The sequence below is a fragment of the Vollenhovia emeryi genome, unplaced genomic scaffold, assembly GCF_000949405.1.
Source record: "Vollenhovia emeryi isolate VEMERY1.0 unplaced genomic scaffold, V.emery_V1.0 DF939141.1, whole genome shotgun sequence".
NCBI lineage: Eukaryota > Metazoa > Arthropoda > Insecta > Hymenoptera > Formicidae > Vollenhovia > Vollenhovia emeryi.
In genome coordinates this window covers 939,921-960,426 of record NW_011967225.1, presented here as the reverse complement: position 1 = coordinate 960,426, position 20,506 = coordinate 939,921, and the positions used below count along the sequence as shown (strand labels likewise).

Here is a 20,506-nt window from a genome sequence, read left to right as displayed (position 1 = left end):
CTCTTAAACTTTATCCTGAAAATCATGTAATCGTGGGACAACATCTCGAGGCATTTTACGACAGTTTTTTTGCAATTTTACCATACACTTTACTGGTAAAGAAAGAAGCAGAAAATTCGGTTGAGATTAGCGTTGATGGACTTGCGTGCTGTAGATAAACAGTTATATTGCTTACGAAAATCGTTCTAGCTGTGGTACCGAAATTTATTTCTATCCAATTTAAACGATTGATATTCAGTCATGAAACCTAAACTTTCCAGAAGATATCGCTAGAATGTTGCTGCCATAAATTTTGCGGGCTGCAAACAATTTTCTAACAGCTCCAAAAAATAGCGACCAAGGTTTGTCGCGACACCTAGAAATCTACTGCTTTTACTAGTAAAATGTATGGTAAAATTAAAAAACAAACCTTATTAAGTTCCTCGAAATGCCATGTTGTCCCAAAATTACATGATTTTCACGGTAAATTTGAAAAAAAATTTCTCTCCGTGTATTGTACAATTTGTGTTAAAGTAATAAATTTTACTACACATGATTAAAAGTACCAACGTATTGAGTAGGACTAGTAGGAGCAGTGGCGGCTACTCATTGAGTCAAATTTGACTCATTAAATCAGTGCGACTTTATCAGTGAAGGATCCTCCCATGTAATTGCCTCGCTTGTAATTCTTTTCGCCCGCGCATGTATTATAATGAAACATTGTTTACCGCTGCTACTTCCCGATCAGCCGTCCCGAGTTATCCTCGCACTAAAAAAAATATCTTACCAACGCAGGTAGATTTCTAGGTGTCGCGACAAAAATTTATTGCAATTTTTTGTAGCTGTTAAAAAATTGTTTGCAGCCCGCAATGGCAGCAATATTCTAGCAATATCTCCTGGAAAGTTTAGGTTTCAGGACTGAATATTAATCGTTCAAATTGGATAAAAATAAATTTCGGTACCACAGCTCGAACGATTTTTGTAAGCAATATAAAACTGTTTATGTATCACAATCAAACGTTACAATGGATGGACGCCACAGAAAGACTCTTGCTAACATTCGCTAGCAATTCAGAGAGAAAATCTGTTTCTGTTATTTAAATTGATTAGATACAAAGCATATGCGATTTCGCAGTGTCGTCCATTCATTTATGTGTCCCAGTTATTTTTTCGTGCCTAGAAAACTGTCGCTGCAGTTGCAAGATCATTTTATTCCCTAGTCGAGTTACCCTCGCGCGAATGCCTGGGTCTTACTCTCCGGTCGAAATAATATCGACGCTCTCTCGGAATCGGGACAATCGATACGTCGCGTTATCGGCGATTATCAGCGTCGAAAAGAGAGCTCGTGGAAAGTTCACGTAGCATTTTATTTTCCCCCCCGTGAATAAGTAAGAATAATGTTTCCCCGAATTCCCCTGAATTAACCCGACGAACTCTTTTGCGCGGAGCGCGCTCTCTCAATCGAACGCGCGAAATCGTCTTCTTCCCCTCGTCCATTTGAATTATAGAATCGCTTACCGCGTAATCCCGAGGTATCGATGTATTCCGACGTAAACGTAACGGAGTCGCCTCTAGTCCGCCGGATGTAATATCGACAAGCTAAACAGGACTGTTACAATCAGCGTCGATGTTCACCTTGAGCCCCACGTCCCTTATTTTACGCACCCGAACCGCGCGACGGAAGGAGCCGAACGCGAAGTTGCTTCGCGGGAAGACTTTACGCAGCGAATTCCAACCGGGTTCTTCCCCTCCGCGGACACCCGCCACTTCCGGCGTGCCGCGGCGACGCGACACAGCCAGTCACAGCCGCCGGATTTGACCGGAGAGGCGGAATCTCTCCGCAAAATTTGCGGAGAGAATTTTAATTTTCATCACGCAGATTTGCAAATTCCGATAAATCAATTTGCGCGCACGTATTATTTGAAAAAAAGGAGAGATATTTAACAAATGTTATGCGTAAATATACGAATTTAATCAATTGAAATATAAATTTTGAATTTAGTAAGTTTATTATTTAAAAAAGATATGCAGTACACATTGATTTAACATATGCATTAAATCAATATAGTATAAATATATAATAAATCGGAATATAAATAGAGATTTCAAATTTATTAAATTCCACCGGAGGATTTTCTCTCGTCATCGACGGGGAAGTAAAACCCATGTTGATCTCGGACGAGCCGCATTGATAAGCACATAACGATTGTGCTTTCGAGAAAGGTTGGGGATGTGCGAATAAAGGATTTTCGATGTTGCGCCAATTCGCAAAATTGCGTTTGAATTAAATTGAATCGTTAAAATATAATTTAACGATATAATTAATAATGTAATTACTGTTGTGTGGATTGAATTTTAACACGTAGATAATGAGAGAACATTTTGAAACGGTAAGAAATAATAGTGATAATATGAATTCGTTTTAATGCCAAAACGTGTTTAAATCTTTAATATAAAACTAATAAAACACAAGTTTTAGGAGGAAATTCTCTCGGCGTCTGATTCCCGCCCGAGCCATCTAGATTCGAAGTTTTCGAATAGTTCAGACCCGAATCAGAGAAATTCAAATTCAAATAGAACCAAATCTCACCCGATTCGATTCGCGCGTCTCTAGTTGCGGCTCCGTGGCGCGACGCGATCTCCGGACCCCGTCTCGTCTCTCCCGCAATTTGCAATTCTGAAGAAGCAACGTGAGTTTTCTTGCGCTTTTGCAGGCCTAGCCCGGGCGGTGTCGGCGACAACGGCGTTCAGGGTGTTCGCGGCAAGGGTCTGCCGCACGTGATTTACTGCCGACTCTGGCGCTGGCCGGACCTGCAGTCGCACCACGAGCTGAGGGCGATCGAGCACTGCGAGTACGCCTTCACCCAGAAGCGCGACGAGGTCTGCGTGAACCCTTACCACTATCAACGAATACAAACGCCAGGTACGCGGGGCATACAGCATCCTAAGGCTCAGAGGATGCAATAATTGTATGAATTGAATGTTAAATATTTAGCGGTATTTTTACATCCATTTTTTTTTTTAAAGAGAAACTGCCACTAAAATTTCTCCCCTTAATTAAACTTCTGCCGTCTTCATGGAATAACGACCAGTTTATTTACAAAAGTTGGAGAAATAAGCTACTTGTTTGCAAGGGAAAGATGAAATTTGTATACCAACTTCCCTTCCCGCGAGGGTGAAAGGGCGATCATCGGCATCCGTTTTGCTCGAATTACGTCCTCTCTTTTTCTTCCTCTCCCCTTCTCCTCCCCCCCCCTCTCTCTATTTCCGTTCCTCTTTCTCGGGAGAGGGCTGTTAATCGGCCGTTACGACCGTAAGCATAGCGAGACTAGATCGCGTGACTATATCACGGCGCATGAAACTTTGCAGTTTTGCCGGCCATTCTCGTGCCGCGGCACAACCTAGCCAGCGACGAGAACACCGTTCTCTACAACACCTCCCTCGAGGAGCTCAGCGTCAGCGTGCCGGAGAACACGAGCTTCCACGCGACGTTGAATCACCAGCACAATCAGCAGCAGGGCATACCGCAGTCCTCGCAGCAGCAGCAGCAGCAGCAGCAGCAGCAGCAGCAGCAGCAACAGCAACAGCAGCAACCAAATAATCCGTACCAAGGAATGCAGGTCGGTAGCTGGAACGGATCACGTTTACAACTCGGCTTGCCCGAGGTCGATTTACTTCCCCATGAAGAAACTCGCCTCTTATCACTCTTATTTTTTCTTAATTATCCGTCGTTACAAAGACCCTATAAATAATAATATAAATATAGATAATTAACACATTATCTTTTATATGTAAACCGTATATGGACCATGTATTTACCGTATGATCTCTAATTAATTGGCTCCACGCGCGAACCACGGTATCTCGTGTATTCGATTTTTACACGGGGACCACGTAGGCAAATAATCGATAATATCCCATAATGAGGGAGCGCGCCGTCAAGATTCGGAGATGTGACACCGCGGATTATTTGTGTTCGTGCAGAGCATGCAGGCGACGAGTCCGGCGAGCGTCGGGAGCCTGGGAAGCGTGCAGGGCTCGCCCCATCCCGCCCCAGGATCCATGGATCCACCGGCGGATACGCCGCCGCCGGGCTACATCAGCGAGGACGGCGACAATATGGACCACAACGATAACATGTCCCTGTCACGCTTGTCGCCCAGCCCTGTAGACGCGCAGCCGGTTATGTATTGCGAGCCCGCGTTTTGGTGAGTGCCCCGGCTGATTAATGGACACCGCGCGCGGTTTATCCTCTTAAACACATAAACAGACGCAGGAAGACACGTGGCGCGTCGTCCGCGAGACAATTTCGACCGCGAAAGCCTCGAATTCACGTTTGAACGCTCGAGACAATGACGTAGTTGCACAAAGTCAAGATTCCCTCACTTCGGACGGGATTAATATCGATCAATCGGACGAGAGATCGATATTTAATGTAAGAGTATTAAAAATTCAACCGACGAATTAGTTTACATAGTACTCCACGATGCGAGGCTCCTCTTTTTTTTCTCTCTCTCTTTGTCGCCCCCCGCACTTGCCGGCTAATATCTTTGCTTCGCTTGCCAGGTGTTCAATTAGTTATTACGAGCTAAACACGAGAGTGGGCGAGACGTTTCACGCGTCGCAGCCGAGCATAACCGTGGACGGTTTCACCGACCCGAGCAATTCGGAGCGCTTCTGCCTCGGCTTGCTGTCCAATGTGAATCGCAACACGGTGGTCGAGCAGACTAGGCGACACATCGGCAAGGGTGTCAGGCTTTATTACATCGGCGGCGAGGTGTTCGCCGAGTGTCTGTCCGACTCGAGTATCTTCGTGCAGAGTCCGAACTGCAATCAGCGTTACGGCTGGCATCCGGCCACCGTTTGCAAAATACCGCCAGGTAAGCGAAGAAACTGTGCTGCCTCCTTCAACGTGTATACAATTAATGGCGTATATGTATACCTGCCTCTTTCTTGGGCACGGTATGGGTGCTCTTGTTTTATTTAGTTTGAACACGATTTCTTCTTCAAGTCATTTAATTACGAGCGAGGGGTAAACCGCTGACCAAAATCGTGTACACCAATGCCCACTAATGCCCAGTGGGCATTACTTTGTCTTATCATCTTATTGTATCTTGTTTTATCTTTTTAGATTCTTCATAATGCTCCAGCAAAGCCAAATAACACCCACTAATGCCCCACAGATGCCTAGTAATGTTCGAAGTCTGTACACCACAATGCCCTCAGCGGTTTATCCCTCGATTACGAGTTTACCCAACTTTAGAATTTGTAGGCGTGATAGCATAGGGATCGTTGAAGATCAACTTACCTATATCGCCTCTTTTATCTTAATCATTTCAAATGACTAATTCATCGGAGGTCTCTTCAAGGTCTCCCGCGAGTGTCCTTCAACGAGATCCGTCTTTGATAAGATCCTTGTACCTAATTTATTCAGTAATTATCCCAAGGCACAATTAACGTCTCTGTATAAAACGATCACTGCTTTAATAAATCGTCATTTGTTTGTCGCTCGTTCTCAGGATCTCGGTGTCAAATGTAATTTTGTTGGTGTGCAGGATGCAATCTGAAGATCTTCAACAACCAGGAATTCGCGGCGTTGCTGTCACAGTCGGTGTCGCAGGGCTTCGAGGCGGTGTACCAGCTTACGCGTATGTGCACGATCCGGATGAGCTTCGTGAAGGGCTGGGGCGCGGAATACCGCCGGCAGACGGTCACCTCGACCCCCTGCTGGATCGAACTGCATTTAAACGGGCCGCTGCAGTGGCTCGACAGGGTACTCACGCAGATGGGCTCGCCCCGCCTACCCTGTTCCTCAATGTCCTAAGTCTTTGCATCCTCCAGCCGTTCGTGAAGGAAGAACACGTGAAAATGCCCCTTTGTGCGCCGTCGTCGTCATCGACGTCATCGATCGACCGATCCATTCGTTTCTTCGTCGCGTACGGTATGTGAAAGTTGAATTCGTTGTTCAGAGTTCCCTCGAACGAACGCTGCACAGTGACGCGTGCAAGAAGAAGGAGACGAGTTTTCCGCTACGAAGATGCAGCTCGGCAGTTGGAAGAGAATGAAGGCTCGGGCACAACGATACCACAAAGTTTCCCTCGCGCCGGAACCGCGGGCAGTGGCTATCCCGAATCGTCGCGCGACCTATCGCCGTGGCGACCAGTGAAATGCGCGGACGAGGGGATGCAAAATTGAGAAAAACGGCGACTCGCTCGCGCGGCAGTATAAATATTATAGTAGATATATTAAAGCTTGATGTCCTACCACGGTTCGTTGTGATCGAAGAGAGGAGACACGGTGACGCGCAAGGACGCGAACGAGACGCGCGGAGCTCCGCCTCGACGCTTTGTATCGCGCGCATGTGCACCGCAATTGGCGTACAAGATATATCCAGGGTGATTATAATCCGAGTTTAGTCGATTCGTAATAAGAAACAAAAGGAAAATGTGCGTGAGAGAGAGTGAGAGAGAGAGAGAGAGAGAGAGAGATTTATATATATAATATGTATATATATGTATACTGCGCGTTAAGAGAGCTCAGTCTTTTACATATTTTTATTGCTTACGCAGGCAGACACAACTATTACAGTCGTACTACAGTATACGCCAAATCTTTACCAGATATAATATACATTATACATAAAATGTATGTGTGTGTGTTGACTTTATTAATCCGCTATAGTGGAGGGAGTCCACGATATTCTATATCTACACGTACACGAAAGACAGACGGAAACACGTGCACACACCCACACACACACATACACGCACCTACACACACACACACACACATATATATACATACATGTATATATGTCATGTTTTACGATATTTGTTATGGAAGATTACGATAGCATATATCGGCAGGAATATCCAAAATTGCGTCGTATAAGATTTTTCAGTCGCGACATAATATTATCTAAAATTAGTATACATACGTATATATATCAGGAATACATTGATATGTATTTTCTAGTAAATTAACACGCGCTATACGACCCACTCGGACTATGTACATTTGATGCTATTGCTTATGAAGAGTTTAAGCACATTGAGTATATTCACCCTATTGTTATGTATATTTTCTTTGATAACAGACGTAGACGTTTTTTTTAAAAATGCAAGATTTATGCATGGAGAAATCTTATAATATATATACATATTTAATATATTTAATTCATATGTTGTACGTTTCTTTTTCTTTTTTTTTTACTCTTTTTAGATCTCTTGGACCAAATGAATAAATTTTGCCTTGTCTAACGGTAAAGGTAACAGTACATGTATCTAAATTATTATTACGAGTACCCAGGTGTGTCTTCTTATCCTCTCTATTGTTTCCAACAAAGTACTTGGAATGACGGCTTATTCTCGCGTTAGCTCTCACGGCACTGGAATTTACCATCTAAATATTTGCCTTAGACGTCGTTAAAGATTTATAATTCTCCCGTTTATACGATTATCGCGGAGAAATCGAATTGTCACTTGAAGCTACCATCGAACTCGCCTCGATCCCTAGAATTTTGAACATTCTTCGATTTTAATTCTGACATTTTCTTTCCATATTCCGATTGGCAGTTTACGTCTTTTCTCGATTAACTCCCGAATCCGAATGCGGGCGCTTTCACCTTGAAAGGAAAACTCGAGCCTTCTCTTACGAATTCTTTGTTGTCTACAGAATCGTAAGCAAAGTATTGTTGCCGAATGTAAGATCGCGTCATGTAACGTTGTGGCGGTCATCACAGTTGACAGTTTGACAAAGGGAATAAGAAAGAGAAACATGCACCCGCCTAAATGAAGAATAGAACTGAAATGTAAGAATTGTTTTTGAAAGATATCGACCGAACCCGAACACATGTCCAAAATGTGTCTGTAAAAGAGTCGAGAAGCTTCGACAGCGGTCCAGAGTTCGCAAAACGAATAGCCACACGGCACTCGCCATCGGGACGGAACGCAGCTGCGCTTCCGCGAATCTCAGTCTAAGTGTACAGTGTTTAAGTCTAGTACAAGTGTTCTTAACTCAAAGTGTTCTCATTTAAACACTCGCGCTCCAGTCTCCGTTCCTCGTTCCACAAGACCGCGCTCCGGTTTCCCGGCGCGGCAAAGGGCCCGGCATTAATACGGACAATAGCCAATACTTTTTATTTTCTTAATTACTGAGAACGTGGCGTGAGCGTTGCGTAGGAAAAAGAGACGTGCCCAGTTCCTTTCTTCTTAGGCAGAAAAAAATCGACGTCTTAAATATGAGATTCGTTCGTTTCTGCTTAAGTCTCGTCGGGGCGATGTTGGCGATACAAGAAATTCAAGGATATCCGTACCAGCAGCCATTCTGGAATTTGCCGTACAACAGCCAGCTAAGGCCGATGAAGCCGGCGAGCAACGCGACGCAATTCCCGTGGTACTATTTTCACCTGTGGTATCCGGAGCGTTTTCTGAACGTGTCGATCTATAACGTGCGGCCGTACGCTTCTTCTCCTCGGCTTTGGAAGGACAATAGACCAACCGGCAACGACCAATGGATAAATTCGAGTAACGAGCTGCCGAGAACGATTAATTTTCAACCCGTACTGATGATCGTATTTCCAACAATGCCTCAACAAACGACGACCCAGCGCGAACGAGGAACTTCGCCACGGAACGAGGAAGAAGCACCCATCGAGAAGAGCGAAGAGTCGTCTGCGGATCGTGGTGTTTCCTCGACAGTCGAGTACCCGACAGTGTTTCTCGAAACGACTACTCGGCCAGAAGAAGAATTTCCGACGAGCGAGCCGATCGAACTGGACCGCGAATCGGTTTCCACCGTCTGTCAAGGAAATTGCAAAGACGCTGGCGAGGACGATCTTTCGAGACTAACTGAGGAAGCTCTGCGGAACGAAAAGTTATTACGTTCCGACGAATGGATCAGTGGGCAGAATGCCACGAAACACGGAGGGCGCGAAAGCGAGCAGCGTGAGAAGGAAGATACACGGAGGAAATCGACGGTCGGACCGGCCGACCTCGAGCGTGGACCGCCCTGTCGAGAGAATTGCTCGGACAATTCCGGGAACGATATCTCGAGGGTCACCGATAAAACCGCGGGTAGCAGCGAGTCGTCGCGTCACGACGAGTGGATCGGGAAGCGGAACACCACGAAGATCTGGTCGCCCGAGGGGGACGACGTCGCTCAGGAGTCATGGGACCTGCACCCGGCTCCCATTTGCAGCAACTCGACGTTCTGCGTGCACGCGGCCCACTACCCGGAGGAGCTGGTGAACCGGGCGATCCGGCGGAACGACAGCTTACGGCTGCTTCAGAGCGTCGACCTGGTGTCTGAGGTCAACAGCAGGCGTCCGAGGTCAGCGAAGTTCGATGAGCTCAACGACTCGCCGTTCTGCAACTCGAACACGCAGGTGATCTACCCGCGATCGGCGGAGACCGCGACGCTGCGCTGGCTCTTCATCGTCAATCAGCCCAACCTGCGGCAGAGCGTGCGCATCGAGACATGCGCTGGGGAGGGCAACGCGTGCGGCGAGCTGAACGAATACCTGCCGATCGGTTACAAGGCCAGCTGCAAGCAGAAATACATCTATCGGGAGCTCATGACGGTGGACAACGGCGTCGTGAAGAAGGACTCTTTCCGATTCCCGTCTAGCTGCTGCTGCCACAGGGAGTTTATCCACTGACCGGTCGAAGCTGGCGAACGAGAAACGAACGAGTCGGTCCCTTTTCACGCTTCTCACGTCCTAATTACGTTCATTAGCGATTCCAAAGTGACGTCGACGAAGATTTACTTTCGACATTCGGTAGTGTAGGATTTAACGTGATTATTTCGAGTGTGCTGTAGTTAGTTTTGTCCGATTTGAGAGACGTCCTGCTATCGCGGCGCAGGAATATCTTTATGTGGCGTCGTAATCTTCGATAAGAAATGTAAAAAGAATCGTCGGAGCCGTCACGAGACGAGGAGCGCCGTTCGAACGAGCACCTTTCGGAATGAGAAATGCGATGTTCTCGACAGCCCTGCGTTTTACTTCCGTTTCTCTCGCGTCGTCTCGCGGTACTTGCTGTACGACGATCGCTCCGAGTGATCTCTGACCCGCTTACTTTCCGATTGGGATAATCGCGTGGGGTAAATAGGACACCACGATGATCCTCTGACAAAATAAGACCAATCGTTACTCCAAGTTTATCCAACTATTAACGTTCGTCTAGCAGCTATCAAATGTACAAAGTGATATTGAAACGATTCGTTAATCAATTCTGTTCGTCGGCGACTCGTTTAACCGTAGATCTCAGCCGGTCCCGTTCGAATCCCGCGTCTCTCTCTCGTGATTTGTATTAAATTTTAGGGACTCGCGAAGTGCAGTCTTGCGAATTTCAAAGGATTGCGGCGATTTTTGCGCCGACGCGGCGAAACGCGACGAGGCTTCCGCGTTAGCGAAGAGTTTTTAGCGGCCCGGTCTGCGGAGGGTTTGCGCCCGAGCCAGCGGACGACGATGACCTCGTCTGCGAGCGAATTCTCGACGAGCGGGAGGGACGAGGTGGAGCGCGTTGAAGAATGAAATCGCGTCACGTTACCTATCGGCGCCGCGGAGCTGGACGGAGGCACCGTGGAAGTACCGTGTAACTCGAAATGCAAATAACGAAACTCCGACTCGGGCGATCCCTAAACAACGCGGGTCACGCGAGCGCGTACTTTTATTTCGAGTTCCGACACGAATGAGGTCTTACCTCGGCCGCGTGCAGTCGAAACGCCTCCGTCCAGTCCCGTCACGCTGAATTTATACACACACGATCTGACTTGTAGTGAGATGGAGAGCCGAAGGGGCGAAGCGAGACGAGCGTACGGCGCGAATGGGAGAGAGAAAGGAATGAGAGTGCGATTATCCGAATTGTACCGCCACTTCGTAGCTTAATTCCTTAGATAAGCGCGCCGCCGGGCTCTCGCGGGAGCGCGGCGTCTCTGCCGCCGCGGGTCGCCGTATCGTTAAGTCGACAGAAGCGGGAACGGGATGGGGGCACCGCTGCCCAAGTGGGACACGCTGGTTTTTTGTACGTTTCCTAAACGTTTTGTAAAACATTAGATATACATTTAAGAAACATATGTAAAACGAATACGAACCACCGTGTGCCGCTCGGGCGCGCGATTATTAAAACGGAGAGTTCAGGGTTTATTTTCTTACGGCGTGCAAGCGCATCTCCGTCGCGGTCGACTTGCGGTACCGCCGCTCATAAATATCCGTCTGTCCCGTTTACAGCCTGCACAATCTCCTCCTGCGCACATTCCAGACAGCTCCGTCGACGGGATTCTCGTACGGACCGATCGCGCTCACCCGCCGATTGGTCCGCGCGTCGAAAACCGAATTTCTTTCTGCCCCTTTACGTCTTCGGCCCTTCGGGAAACACGAGAGGAGGATAAACGGGTACTTGCGAGCGGTGTACCGCGGGCGGAAAGAGCCGACGGCGAGGGCCCGGCGTATCTCGGTCGTTGGGCAGCTCGAGTCGCGGTGAGGAACGTTGCTCTCCTTCCAGCGAACATGTAATGCAGTCCTAACAGCAATGATATCACTCCGTACTTCTGTAGGATGTACTGCTGCAATGTACATCCCAGATAGCTAGTTGACGGTGATCTGTCGTCATTTTGGCATCAAAATGCCCGCCAAGATGTCATTTTGCAGGCGTTTCGATATCTCTAAAATTTACCGAATGAAAGTACTGCCACGGAGTAAAATATTCACTCTGTTGGAGTGAACATTCACCCCGATAGGGTGAACGTTTCACTCCATGGCGGTATTTTCGCTCCAAGAACTTTAGAGAGACGTGAAAATGATGACAAATAACGCCAACTGACTATCCGGGATCTGTAATATCTTACACTTGGCAGTATCCTCCGAGTGGGTATTCTCAGACTCCACGTGTGCTGTTACACGAAACGTACTCGCGCGCGTTTTCCACCCCCCCGATCGCGCCGTCGTCAAACGTTGCCCCGGTCGACGTGGTACGACCTCGTGACACGCGAGGGGAACACGGCGGAGGCTACGTCTCACGTGCGTGAACTGTCAGAGCTGTCGGAACCGACCTCTGACAGACACCTCCCCCGCGCAGACTGCCATTAGTGTATCGAGTTAGGACGATAATTAGCGGGGGAACCGAGCCCGCTTGAATCCCTCCCTCGCGACCGCTGGCCCCGTTTGATCATCGGGATGTTAATACTGGACGGAGTATCGATTCCCGCGTTAAAAAGCGACCCCCTCGCGCATATCATTCGATGTATTGTTGCATCGTGGCGTTGGACGCGCGGGACGCAGTCACCCCAAGGACCCTCCCGTCCTGGAAACTCCCCGCGTATCCGTGACCGAGATACGGCCCGGTGAAAGAAGAAAAGAAAGCACAAAGCCGAGCGCATTCTATGACATATCATTTATTCTCGCGCAGTATGGCGTAGAGGAGAGAATTGCTGCGTTGATCATTTGTGTGGGGACCGATCAAGGGGACAACTGTGATAGCCGCGACCACAGCTTCGAGGTGGCAACGTTCCGCCCGATTGCGTTTGTTAATTAATATCGTTCGCGCGCACGATGACGGGCGACGTCTTCGCGGCGGGCACGGCGTATCGCGAGGAATTTCGCGCGGAGCGAAAAGACAAGCTCTTGTTTCGTCTACCGAAAGTTTATCGAGGGTCTCGCCACTTGCCGGCGTCACTTTCTGCCTTTCTCGTTTCGAACCAGAGCGCTTTCCCCCCTTCGAATCCTCTTTAATTCCTGTCGTTTGCGAGAGACATCGCGGAGAAGAATTGACGGACAATCGAATCAAATCTCTGATCCTCGTAATCTCGAATTCTAGTCCTCCTTTCCAAAAGAAAAGACGAAAAAGGACGGAGCGTCCGGACATGCGGGATAGAACGAAATTATGTACGTGTATGTACATTTTAGGTCCTAACGAATTTTAAATTAATTATCTCGGACTCCCGGGATTCCCCCGGCGAATCCCCGGGGGATTTTCTCTCGCGTATCCGTCGCAGGATCATTTGAAAATGTGTGACATGTCGTCGTCGCGTTGTATAATTGACGAGTATACGAGCTTTCGAATCGAGCAGCCCGACGATCTTTAATTCTCTATATATATACGCATATATATATATAAATATAAATTACTTATATAAAAATATTATATTTCTTGTATGAGCAATCGCGTCCGTGCCGCGGAAATAGACGAGGAGTAACTTTGCGTGAAAAGGTAAATTCAGAAGTCTTTATATCAGTTGCGCGCAAGACCGGTACAACTTTTGGCTCGCAGTTTTCTTTTCTGCGGCATGGACACGACTTTTTATGAGAATACGAGAGAAAGAGAGCAAGAGAGAGAGAGAGAGAGAGGGAGAGAATGAGAGAACGAACAAGACGTTGGACGACATGGAATATCGAGCCTGAGACTGTATAATAATTATAAATAAATGTACACGTAAGACCAAGAGAAGATAGCCGTCCCGATGCGTTTCCTTTAGACATAATATTGTTTCGAACATTTTGTCGATTTCTCAATATTCTAATAATGTCTAATAGCCCGCGGAGTCACTCTCTTCTCTTCCTATAGGATTTGAACGTAAATCTTGCGTTTATCAACGGGAACACTTTAATAAAAGTAAGTCGCAGTTAATCGAATCAACGTTTTATTAAAAATAATGATCTTACAAATGCTCCGAAATGGCACCAATACATCCTAGTACACAGTTTTGTATAACAGTGACACAGAGAGAGAGATATATATATATGTGTGTATTTTTTCTTGTGATAATTGCAGCACGGTGGTGCTTGTCGTGTAAAATAAAAAAAAAGTAATATTGAATAGCAAGAGAGACAAATATCGCTATAATCTCGTATTAATTTGGCGAAAAGCACTGAGGTTTCAATTGAGTCTCGGATGTTTGTATTGTGGGGAAATTTGCGACAAGCAACGGCAGTAATATGCGTACAATCTACACGATGTGTGCCACTTGTGCTACAACGGCTAATTCGCTGCGACTTTACAGAGACGGGATGAGCATTATCGATTGGTGAAGGTTAAGTTACGACGTGATTCTAACTAACAACATTAAAATCGAAACGAATCCTCAACTAAATTCGCGGACACGTTTCCGCTTTGTTAGCAAAACTCTTTGGCTCGCGCTTGTTCGCAGCGTTTGCCGTATTTCCGAGGGAAACTTTCGTCAGGACCAATTAATAAGATCTACATTTGAGCGTAGTGATTGTAAGCAATTTCGTGATACAAACAGGAAACCTATTTCCTGATTTAAACATGGTTTTCACGAATCAACCGGTCTTTAGCGGTTAATGTAGTCAACCGTAACATTTCTCGATGTAATTTTGTTTCCCTTAAATTGATTTCATTTTGGCATCAAGGAAATGGCGTGCGATGTATCATAAAATCTGGTAACGTCGCATCAGCGGTCGCGACTGTGCACCAAAAGGAACGAAAATAATCGATAAAATTAAGCTAAATCGTGGTGCAAAGTAACGTACGAGTATCCGCCATTTTACGACACATCAGTATCGCCAGCGAAAGTCTTCCCCGGAAAAGAACTCGCGCAAGAATGCGTTGCCTTCGCTGCGCCGTTTGCTCGCACGACTAGAATATATCTTCCCTCCGATGTGATGAGCCTAGCGTTTCTAAGGACAGAAGAAGCTACTGCACTCATTCACGAAGCATGCGCGTCGCGCCCGAGGGCGACGGCCTGTCTTCGACGTAGATCCCATTGTATTTGCCACCTCTGCCTGTACCAAGTACTGAATTCCACGTGACTGAAGTGCGTGATCTTGCACGCGCGTCTGCGAATCGAGGACATGCTCCTTCAGACGTACAAGCTGCTCGCGCTCAACTAGAGGAACGCCGCGGAATTTGCGCGGGACTGCAAATTGCCTAGCACATAGGTACAAGCCGCAAACTCTCATTCTAGACGTGGAGATATAGCTCAGCCCGACATACGCCGCATTGCTGGACTTCAGAACAGCGTCGTCCGCTCTGAACCGTCGCGCAGACACGTTTTCATGATGTTCGTTCTTCAAGTTGACCGTTGATTTTGTCTTGTCGGTGAATAACAATTGGCAGGGGTTTCTAGCAGAGTTTATTTTTTCTAGCAGAGCCTTCGCCGCATACGACGCTCGTGCGACGACTGCATCTGTTTCACCGAGAACATGCTTATGGACAGCCCGATGGTCGCGAGGAAGACCGCGGATGTCGCCGTGCCACGATCGAAGCTCCTAGCTCTGTATAAAGCTGGACTGGCTTGGACCTGGAAGCGAACACCGTTATCAGAAGCGCTTCGTTGAGCTGGGACGTCTCTTTTTATAGTCAATTCTTCTACGGAGAGAAGTTTCTTTCAAAATTTATCCTGAGAATCGTGTGGTCGTGGGACTACACGGCCTTTTTGAAGAACTTTACGAGAGTTTTTTTGAAAGTAAAATGTACACCAGGTATAATTACTAGTGAAATGTATGGTAAAATTTTGAAAAAACTCTTAAAATTTTTTTTAAAATTTTTTCTTCTCTCCGTACATGTATTTATACAGAACTCTTTTATATTTATATAAAAAGTTGTTCTATTATATAAAAAAATATTGCAATTCGTAGGAATAAAAGATATAAGAGGATATAAGAATAAAGGAATAAGGATATAAGACAGGGTGTTAGTGTCTAAATGATTTTAATTAAAAAATGTTTGGCAATAAACATCTTGTCTTGGCTCCTGCATCTTTTATTCCTTCGAATTGCGATCACACGTCAGAGCCTTATGAACTTCGTTGTTTAAAAAAATATTTCCCATCTAGTTAACATGTCTCTCTTGGTTACAATACGTCATAGCACATCTTTGTTATACAAAAATACAAACTGCGTCCCGAGACTTTTCGAGGAGGAAACTAACTGGTAACAAACAGGGAATTTTCGTCGTTTAAAACGTAAGCGGGGATGCGAGTTAAAGGTGCGCGTTAATTAAAGTCGATCACCGGGACCGAACTTAATGCGTCTTACCTGATGCAGTGTCAACCGGAAAGCGTATAGCGCGGCAGAGGTCGGATACATTTCGTTACGACAGCTTTCCTGTGTATCCTGAAAATAAAAAAGAATACAATTCGCGTGTCTTCCTCCTCGGGCAAATCGCTCGACGTAAAAACGGCTCGCGATTGATTTTTCGCCACACGATCTCCGAGATCGGCGTACCGAGTCGTCTCGTTCCCGACGGATGAGTCTCGGGGGGAAAAACGCGACGTACCTTTTCCTTGATGCGACACGCGAGAGGACAACAGACGCGCTTGGCCTCGGCTCGGCTGCGTAGCAGCAACTGTGAGCAACTGCGTCTCGAACGAGACGCGAATTACGACGGACGGGCGAGAAGTACAACGCGAAACGGCGGGGCCGCGAGATATCTATATAGGGGACAAAAATCCCGAAGTCTTGCGTAAAAGCAGCTCTCTTATCGCTCGCGATGAATTCGCAGCGTCGCAAAACGCGTCCGAGCGCGAGAGGAGACGCTCCTGCAGGTGAAAGACTTTGGATATGGCGCGCTCTATTTATATAGGGCGCAAAACGTTGCGACGAGATGTTTACATCAACAGCGTCGCGATTAATAGCTCAAATATATAAGAATAAATGAAGCTCTCTATTAAAGCCGTGCGTTTGGACTCGGTCCACGTTCCGGTCCTTTCAACGCGATCATATAGATCTCAATGATAGGTCATTGAGGCCCGGTATCACCGAGTGTCGCTTAACTTTAAGGCTGATGGCAGACACCTATCCGTAAGCGCTTAAGGACTTACGTTTTTCTCTGCCTTACCTTAAGGCCCGGTCTACAATGAGTCGTTAGTCGTTAGTCAGAAGTCGCAACTATATGTTGATCCTTTTCCTTTCTGGGTGGAAGAAAAAGGACCGACATAGTTCCGACTTCTGACTAACAACTCATTGTAGACCGGGCCTAAGTCTACGGCTACGTAAGTCCTTAAGCGCTTACGGATAGTTGTCTGCCATCAGCCTAATCTTAGTTTAATTCGCGTTCGTCTCTCTTTCTGGAGTAACAGTTGGAAAGAAACGAAGAACGAATTAAGCTAAGCTTCGAGTTAAGCGACGTTGGTGAAACCGGGCGTAAATCTTTTGCGATCCAAATTATCTCTCGCGAATGAAGGAGATTCAAGTATCTCGTCTCCGATCTCGTCTGAATGGCAAGTCCCAGTCTACAATAGAGATTTAAACCCTAAGCCTTAAGAAACGGACTAATCACAGTCGTGTATTCTACTCATACTTGACCGTGATTGGTCAATTTCTTAAAGCTTAGGGCTTAAAGAAATTGTAGACTGGGACTTGAAGGTATAAGACAGCCCGCGAAACGGTGAAAGAAGCTGCCGCGTCCAGACGTTGGGATTCGTAATTTACGTGCAAGTATCTCGTTAGCGTATAGGAGCTAATTTGCTAGATAAGCGACGTTCGGAGTCAATCGAATTGCGAGGGGATGTTCACCTAGACACAACAAGAAACGCTTCTTTGCGTCATCGGATATCAGAACTGACGAGTTACGCCACGAGGAAAATAATGCGGATCAATCGACCAACCCTGCTCTTTAACGTCGCGCGTCATCGAGTTATCGCGAGTGACACGAAGACGCGAAGCGAGAAACTCCGTTCGCGGCGGACGCCACCGATAAATGCATTCTGGCGCGTTTATTGCCCGCACAGTAGCGAAACGATGTCATGTGGCGCTCAGTAAAAAAAAAATGCGCGCGCGTGCACGCCGCTCTGATGTCATTCGTGTCACGATGTTAGAAAAAAATACCACCTAATGGCACAGTGATAAAACGTACACCATTTTGTGCTCGTGTCACTCTTTAAGGTTGCACCAACGTCGCTTAACTTTAACTTGAGCTGAATTCACTCTGTCTCTTTCTAAAGGAAACAGAAAGAGCCGAAAGGTGAACTAAGCTGAGCTTCAAGTTAAGGAGTTAGACCACCCTGACCGGGTCGAAATCAGTGTCATTTTCATTAATTTTCTTTAGAAATATAACAAAGTATATACAAAATTCAAAAGTAGGTATGTATTTAACATGTCTTTGAGGCAAAAAAAGTATTTTTTTGTTTACTTTTTATGTAAAATAGAGGCGGTAAAGCCGAGATACCAAATCCTTAGGAAGTAGAAAAACTGGTATCGCGTGCAGTTGGCTTTAATCTCAGCTGAATTCATTCTCTCTTTCCAGTTAGAAAGAGACGAAAGGCGAATTAAGCCAAGCTTAAAGCTAAGCGACCCTGGGGAAAACCCGGACCTCACATTGCGATGAAATCACGCATTTCTGTCCGGGTGACTATTGTCAGAAGCTGTCGCGATCGGACGAATCGTTTCTCTTGTTCGGCGCGAGACTGATCTTATCGTTGTTAAGGCAAGACCGGGAGGAAATTGCGAGATTCGGAAGATAACGGGCTCCCTCGCGAACAGTGTTATCAGTAATCAGCTGTCCATCACGCGTACATCGACCGCCGAAATCGCGAGGCCTAAATCGTACAGGAGCTCTATCGCTACAGCCTGCAATCACAAAAGCGATACGAGTATAGATATAAAAATGTACCAGAGAGTCCGATAGATACCTTCGAACGCGGCGAAAATAAACGGGAGTAAAGAGAAGAAAAAAATTTGATGGAGCAAAAAATAACTGGCCGCTTATATAATAGATTATATAATAACATTTTCATATAACAATCACATCATGTGTGATATAAACTTCAATAAATTATATAATAATCGATTACATTATTTTGGTTACAGATAAAGTGAAACTCCCGCGACGCAGGCTTGAATTAAATCGTCCAGCTTCCGTCCCGGCGAAGGTTAATCTCACCCGTTACGCAATAGTTTCCGCCTAAAATAAGATTTACGAATTATATCGCGTAACCGACGACAATCCGGCTCTCTCGTGCGCGGGATGCACGCGGAGCGGACGATAATTCGCGATGGTGGGCGCGAAGCTCAAACGAGGCTTACCGCCGTGTACACCTGGAATCTGGAGACCCTCCGCCGCAAACCGTACAACGCACCGCGAACTTGGCGCCGGGTCCTCGGCCGCGTATCCCCGAGGCCTCCGCGAGAGACTCACAAAAAAGTGTCATGAATGAAATGTCGATCCTCGACCTCCGAATCATCCAACGCGAGATCGGCGACGGAGGAGAGGCGGTCGAGTCTCGTCCCGGACTTGACGGACACCCCGTATGTCCCGAAGTTCGCCTAACCTCCAAACCCCCGTCGTTCTCGGTTCACCCGAGGATCCCGACGGCTCTCGGAGCGCAAGGTGTCCTCGGTCTGGCGGAGGGCATGTCGCAGGTCGGGCCTCGTAGGGCAACATAATCTATACGGCCGTGGGTCTCGCCGCGAGAGCCACGATACACCTGGCACCGCTCGACCGCCGTGTCCCTTGGCGAATCGCTCTCCGCCGCCAAGAGTCGTTCGTTGAATTCAGTGTCGGTTTTTCGGCACCGTTGTGGACGTCGTTCGACGATCTCGGGCTCCTCTCTCTCCTTCTCACCAGACCGAGAAACGCTCGTCCGGGAGAGTAGTTTTTTTCCGATTCGTTGCATAACGCGCGATTACGTGACGAAGGGCAACCGATAGTCGACGTTGTTTACATTTGTAGGCGCACAGCAGACGCGGCAGGTACCGCTGATCTTCCGATTCATAGCGAATCTGTACAGATCTTTGCTCGAGGTGGGAAAGTAACGATTGCGATAATTAGAGCTGAAACGGAGTTTTGTAAGTTTGCTTTAACTAAGGGCCCGGCTTCACCAACGTCGCTTAACTTTGAGCCTAGCTTCGTTCGTTCCGTCTCTTTCCAACTGTTACTCTGGGAAGACTGGAAGAGAGGAACATGAATTGAATCCTAAACTTAAAACGTTTGGATTCGAGACCGGGCCAAATAGGTTTTTATCTTGCGATATTACCCACTATTGTAAAAATCACGGGTTGTCATTGCGAGAACGTACGTACTTGGTCGCCGCGCGATATTAGTCGACGTGGCGCGAGAAAAAGAGGGAGTCGGGAGTAACCGTACTGCCGGCGAATTGTAATCGCGGACCACAGGAGCGTGGAGCGGCACGCGCTACTCACCTGCCCGGGTCGAAGTCAGTTGATAAAAAGAGACCGGAGAAAACGCGCCCCGTCGCTGGTAGCAAATGGTCGCGAGCGCGGAACGCGGACCGTAAACTATGCGCTATCTAGAGCGAGCGCGGGACGCATGCTTAGGGTGCTTTCACATGGAGCGTTAGTCCCAGTCTACAATAGATGATTTAAGCCCTAAGCTTTAAGAAATTGGCCAATCACGGTCAAGTATGAGAAGAATGCGCGACTGTGATTAGTCAATTTCTTAAGGCTTAGGGCTTAGTCCCAGTCTACAATAGAGATTTAAGCCCTAAGCCTTAAGAAATTGACTAATCACAGTCGCGCATTCTTCTCATACTTGACCGTGATTGGCCAATTTCTTAAAGCTTAGGGCTTAAATCATCTATTGTAGACTGGGACTTAAATCTCTATTGTAGA

At 46.9% G+C, this 20,506-nt stretch overlaps 3 protein-coding genes across 3 annotated transcripts in view; 2 read left to right on the top strand and 1 right to left on the bottom strand.

Moving 5' to 3' along the window:
* The window catches only part of LOC105566971 (mothers against decapentaplegic homolog 3), a 36,686-nt gene extending 29,431 nt beyond the window's left edge, over window positions 1-7,255 (top strand). Inside the window, exons 2-6 of the mRNA XM_012021437.1 lie at window positions 2,694-2,902; window positions 3,349-3,599; window positions 3,964-4,187; window positions 4,546-4,859; window positions 5,535-7,255. Of these exons, the coding sequence (XP_011876827.1) occupies window positions 2,694-2,902; window positions 3,349-3,599; window positions 3,964-4,187; window positions 4,546-4,859; window positions 5,535-5,803 (1,267 nt within the window). The 3' untranslated portion in view covers window positions 5,804-7,255. The remainder of the gene's footprint in view (window positions 1-2,693; window positions 2,903-3,348; window positions 3,600-3,963; window positions 4,188-4,545; window positions 4,860-5,534) is intronic.
* Window positions 7,256-7,345: 90 nt separating this feature from the next.
* On the top strand, window positions 7,346-13,790 carry LOC105566969. The gene has a single exon (XM_012021435.1). It carries the CDS (start codon window positions 8,219-8,221, stop codon window positions 9,635-9,637), a length of 1,419 nt encoding a protein of 472 aa, XP_011876825.1. The 5' UTR covers window positions 7,346-8,218; the 3' UTR covers window positions 9,638-13,790.
* On the bottom strand, window positions 13,601-16,218 carry LOC105566970. Its single transcript, XM_012021436.1, has 3 exons — window positions 16,163-16,218; window positions 15,974-16,051; window positions 13,601-15,237 (listed from the first exon to the last, which is right to left on the bottom strand). The coding sequence occupies exons 2-3, from the start codon at window positions 16,022-16,024 to the stop codon at window positions 15,079-15,081; spliced, it is 210 nt and encodes a 69-aa protein (XP_011876826.1). The 5' UTR covers window positions 16,025-16,051; window positions 16,163-16,218; the 3' UTR covers window positions 13,601-15,078.
* Window positions 16,219-20,506: the final 4,288 nt, after the last annotated feature.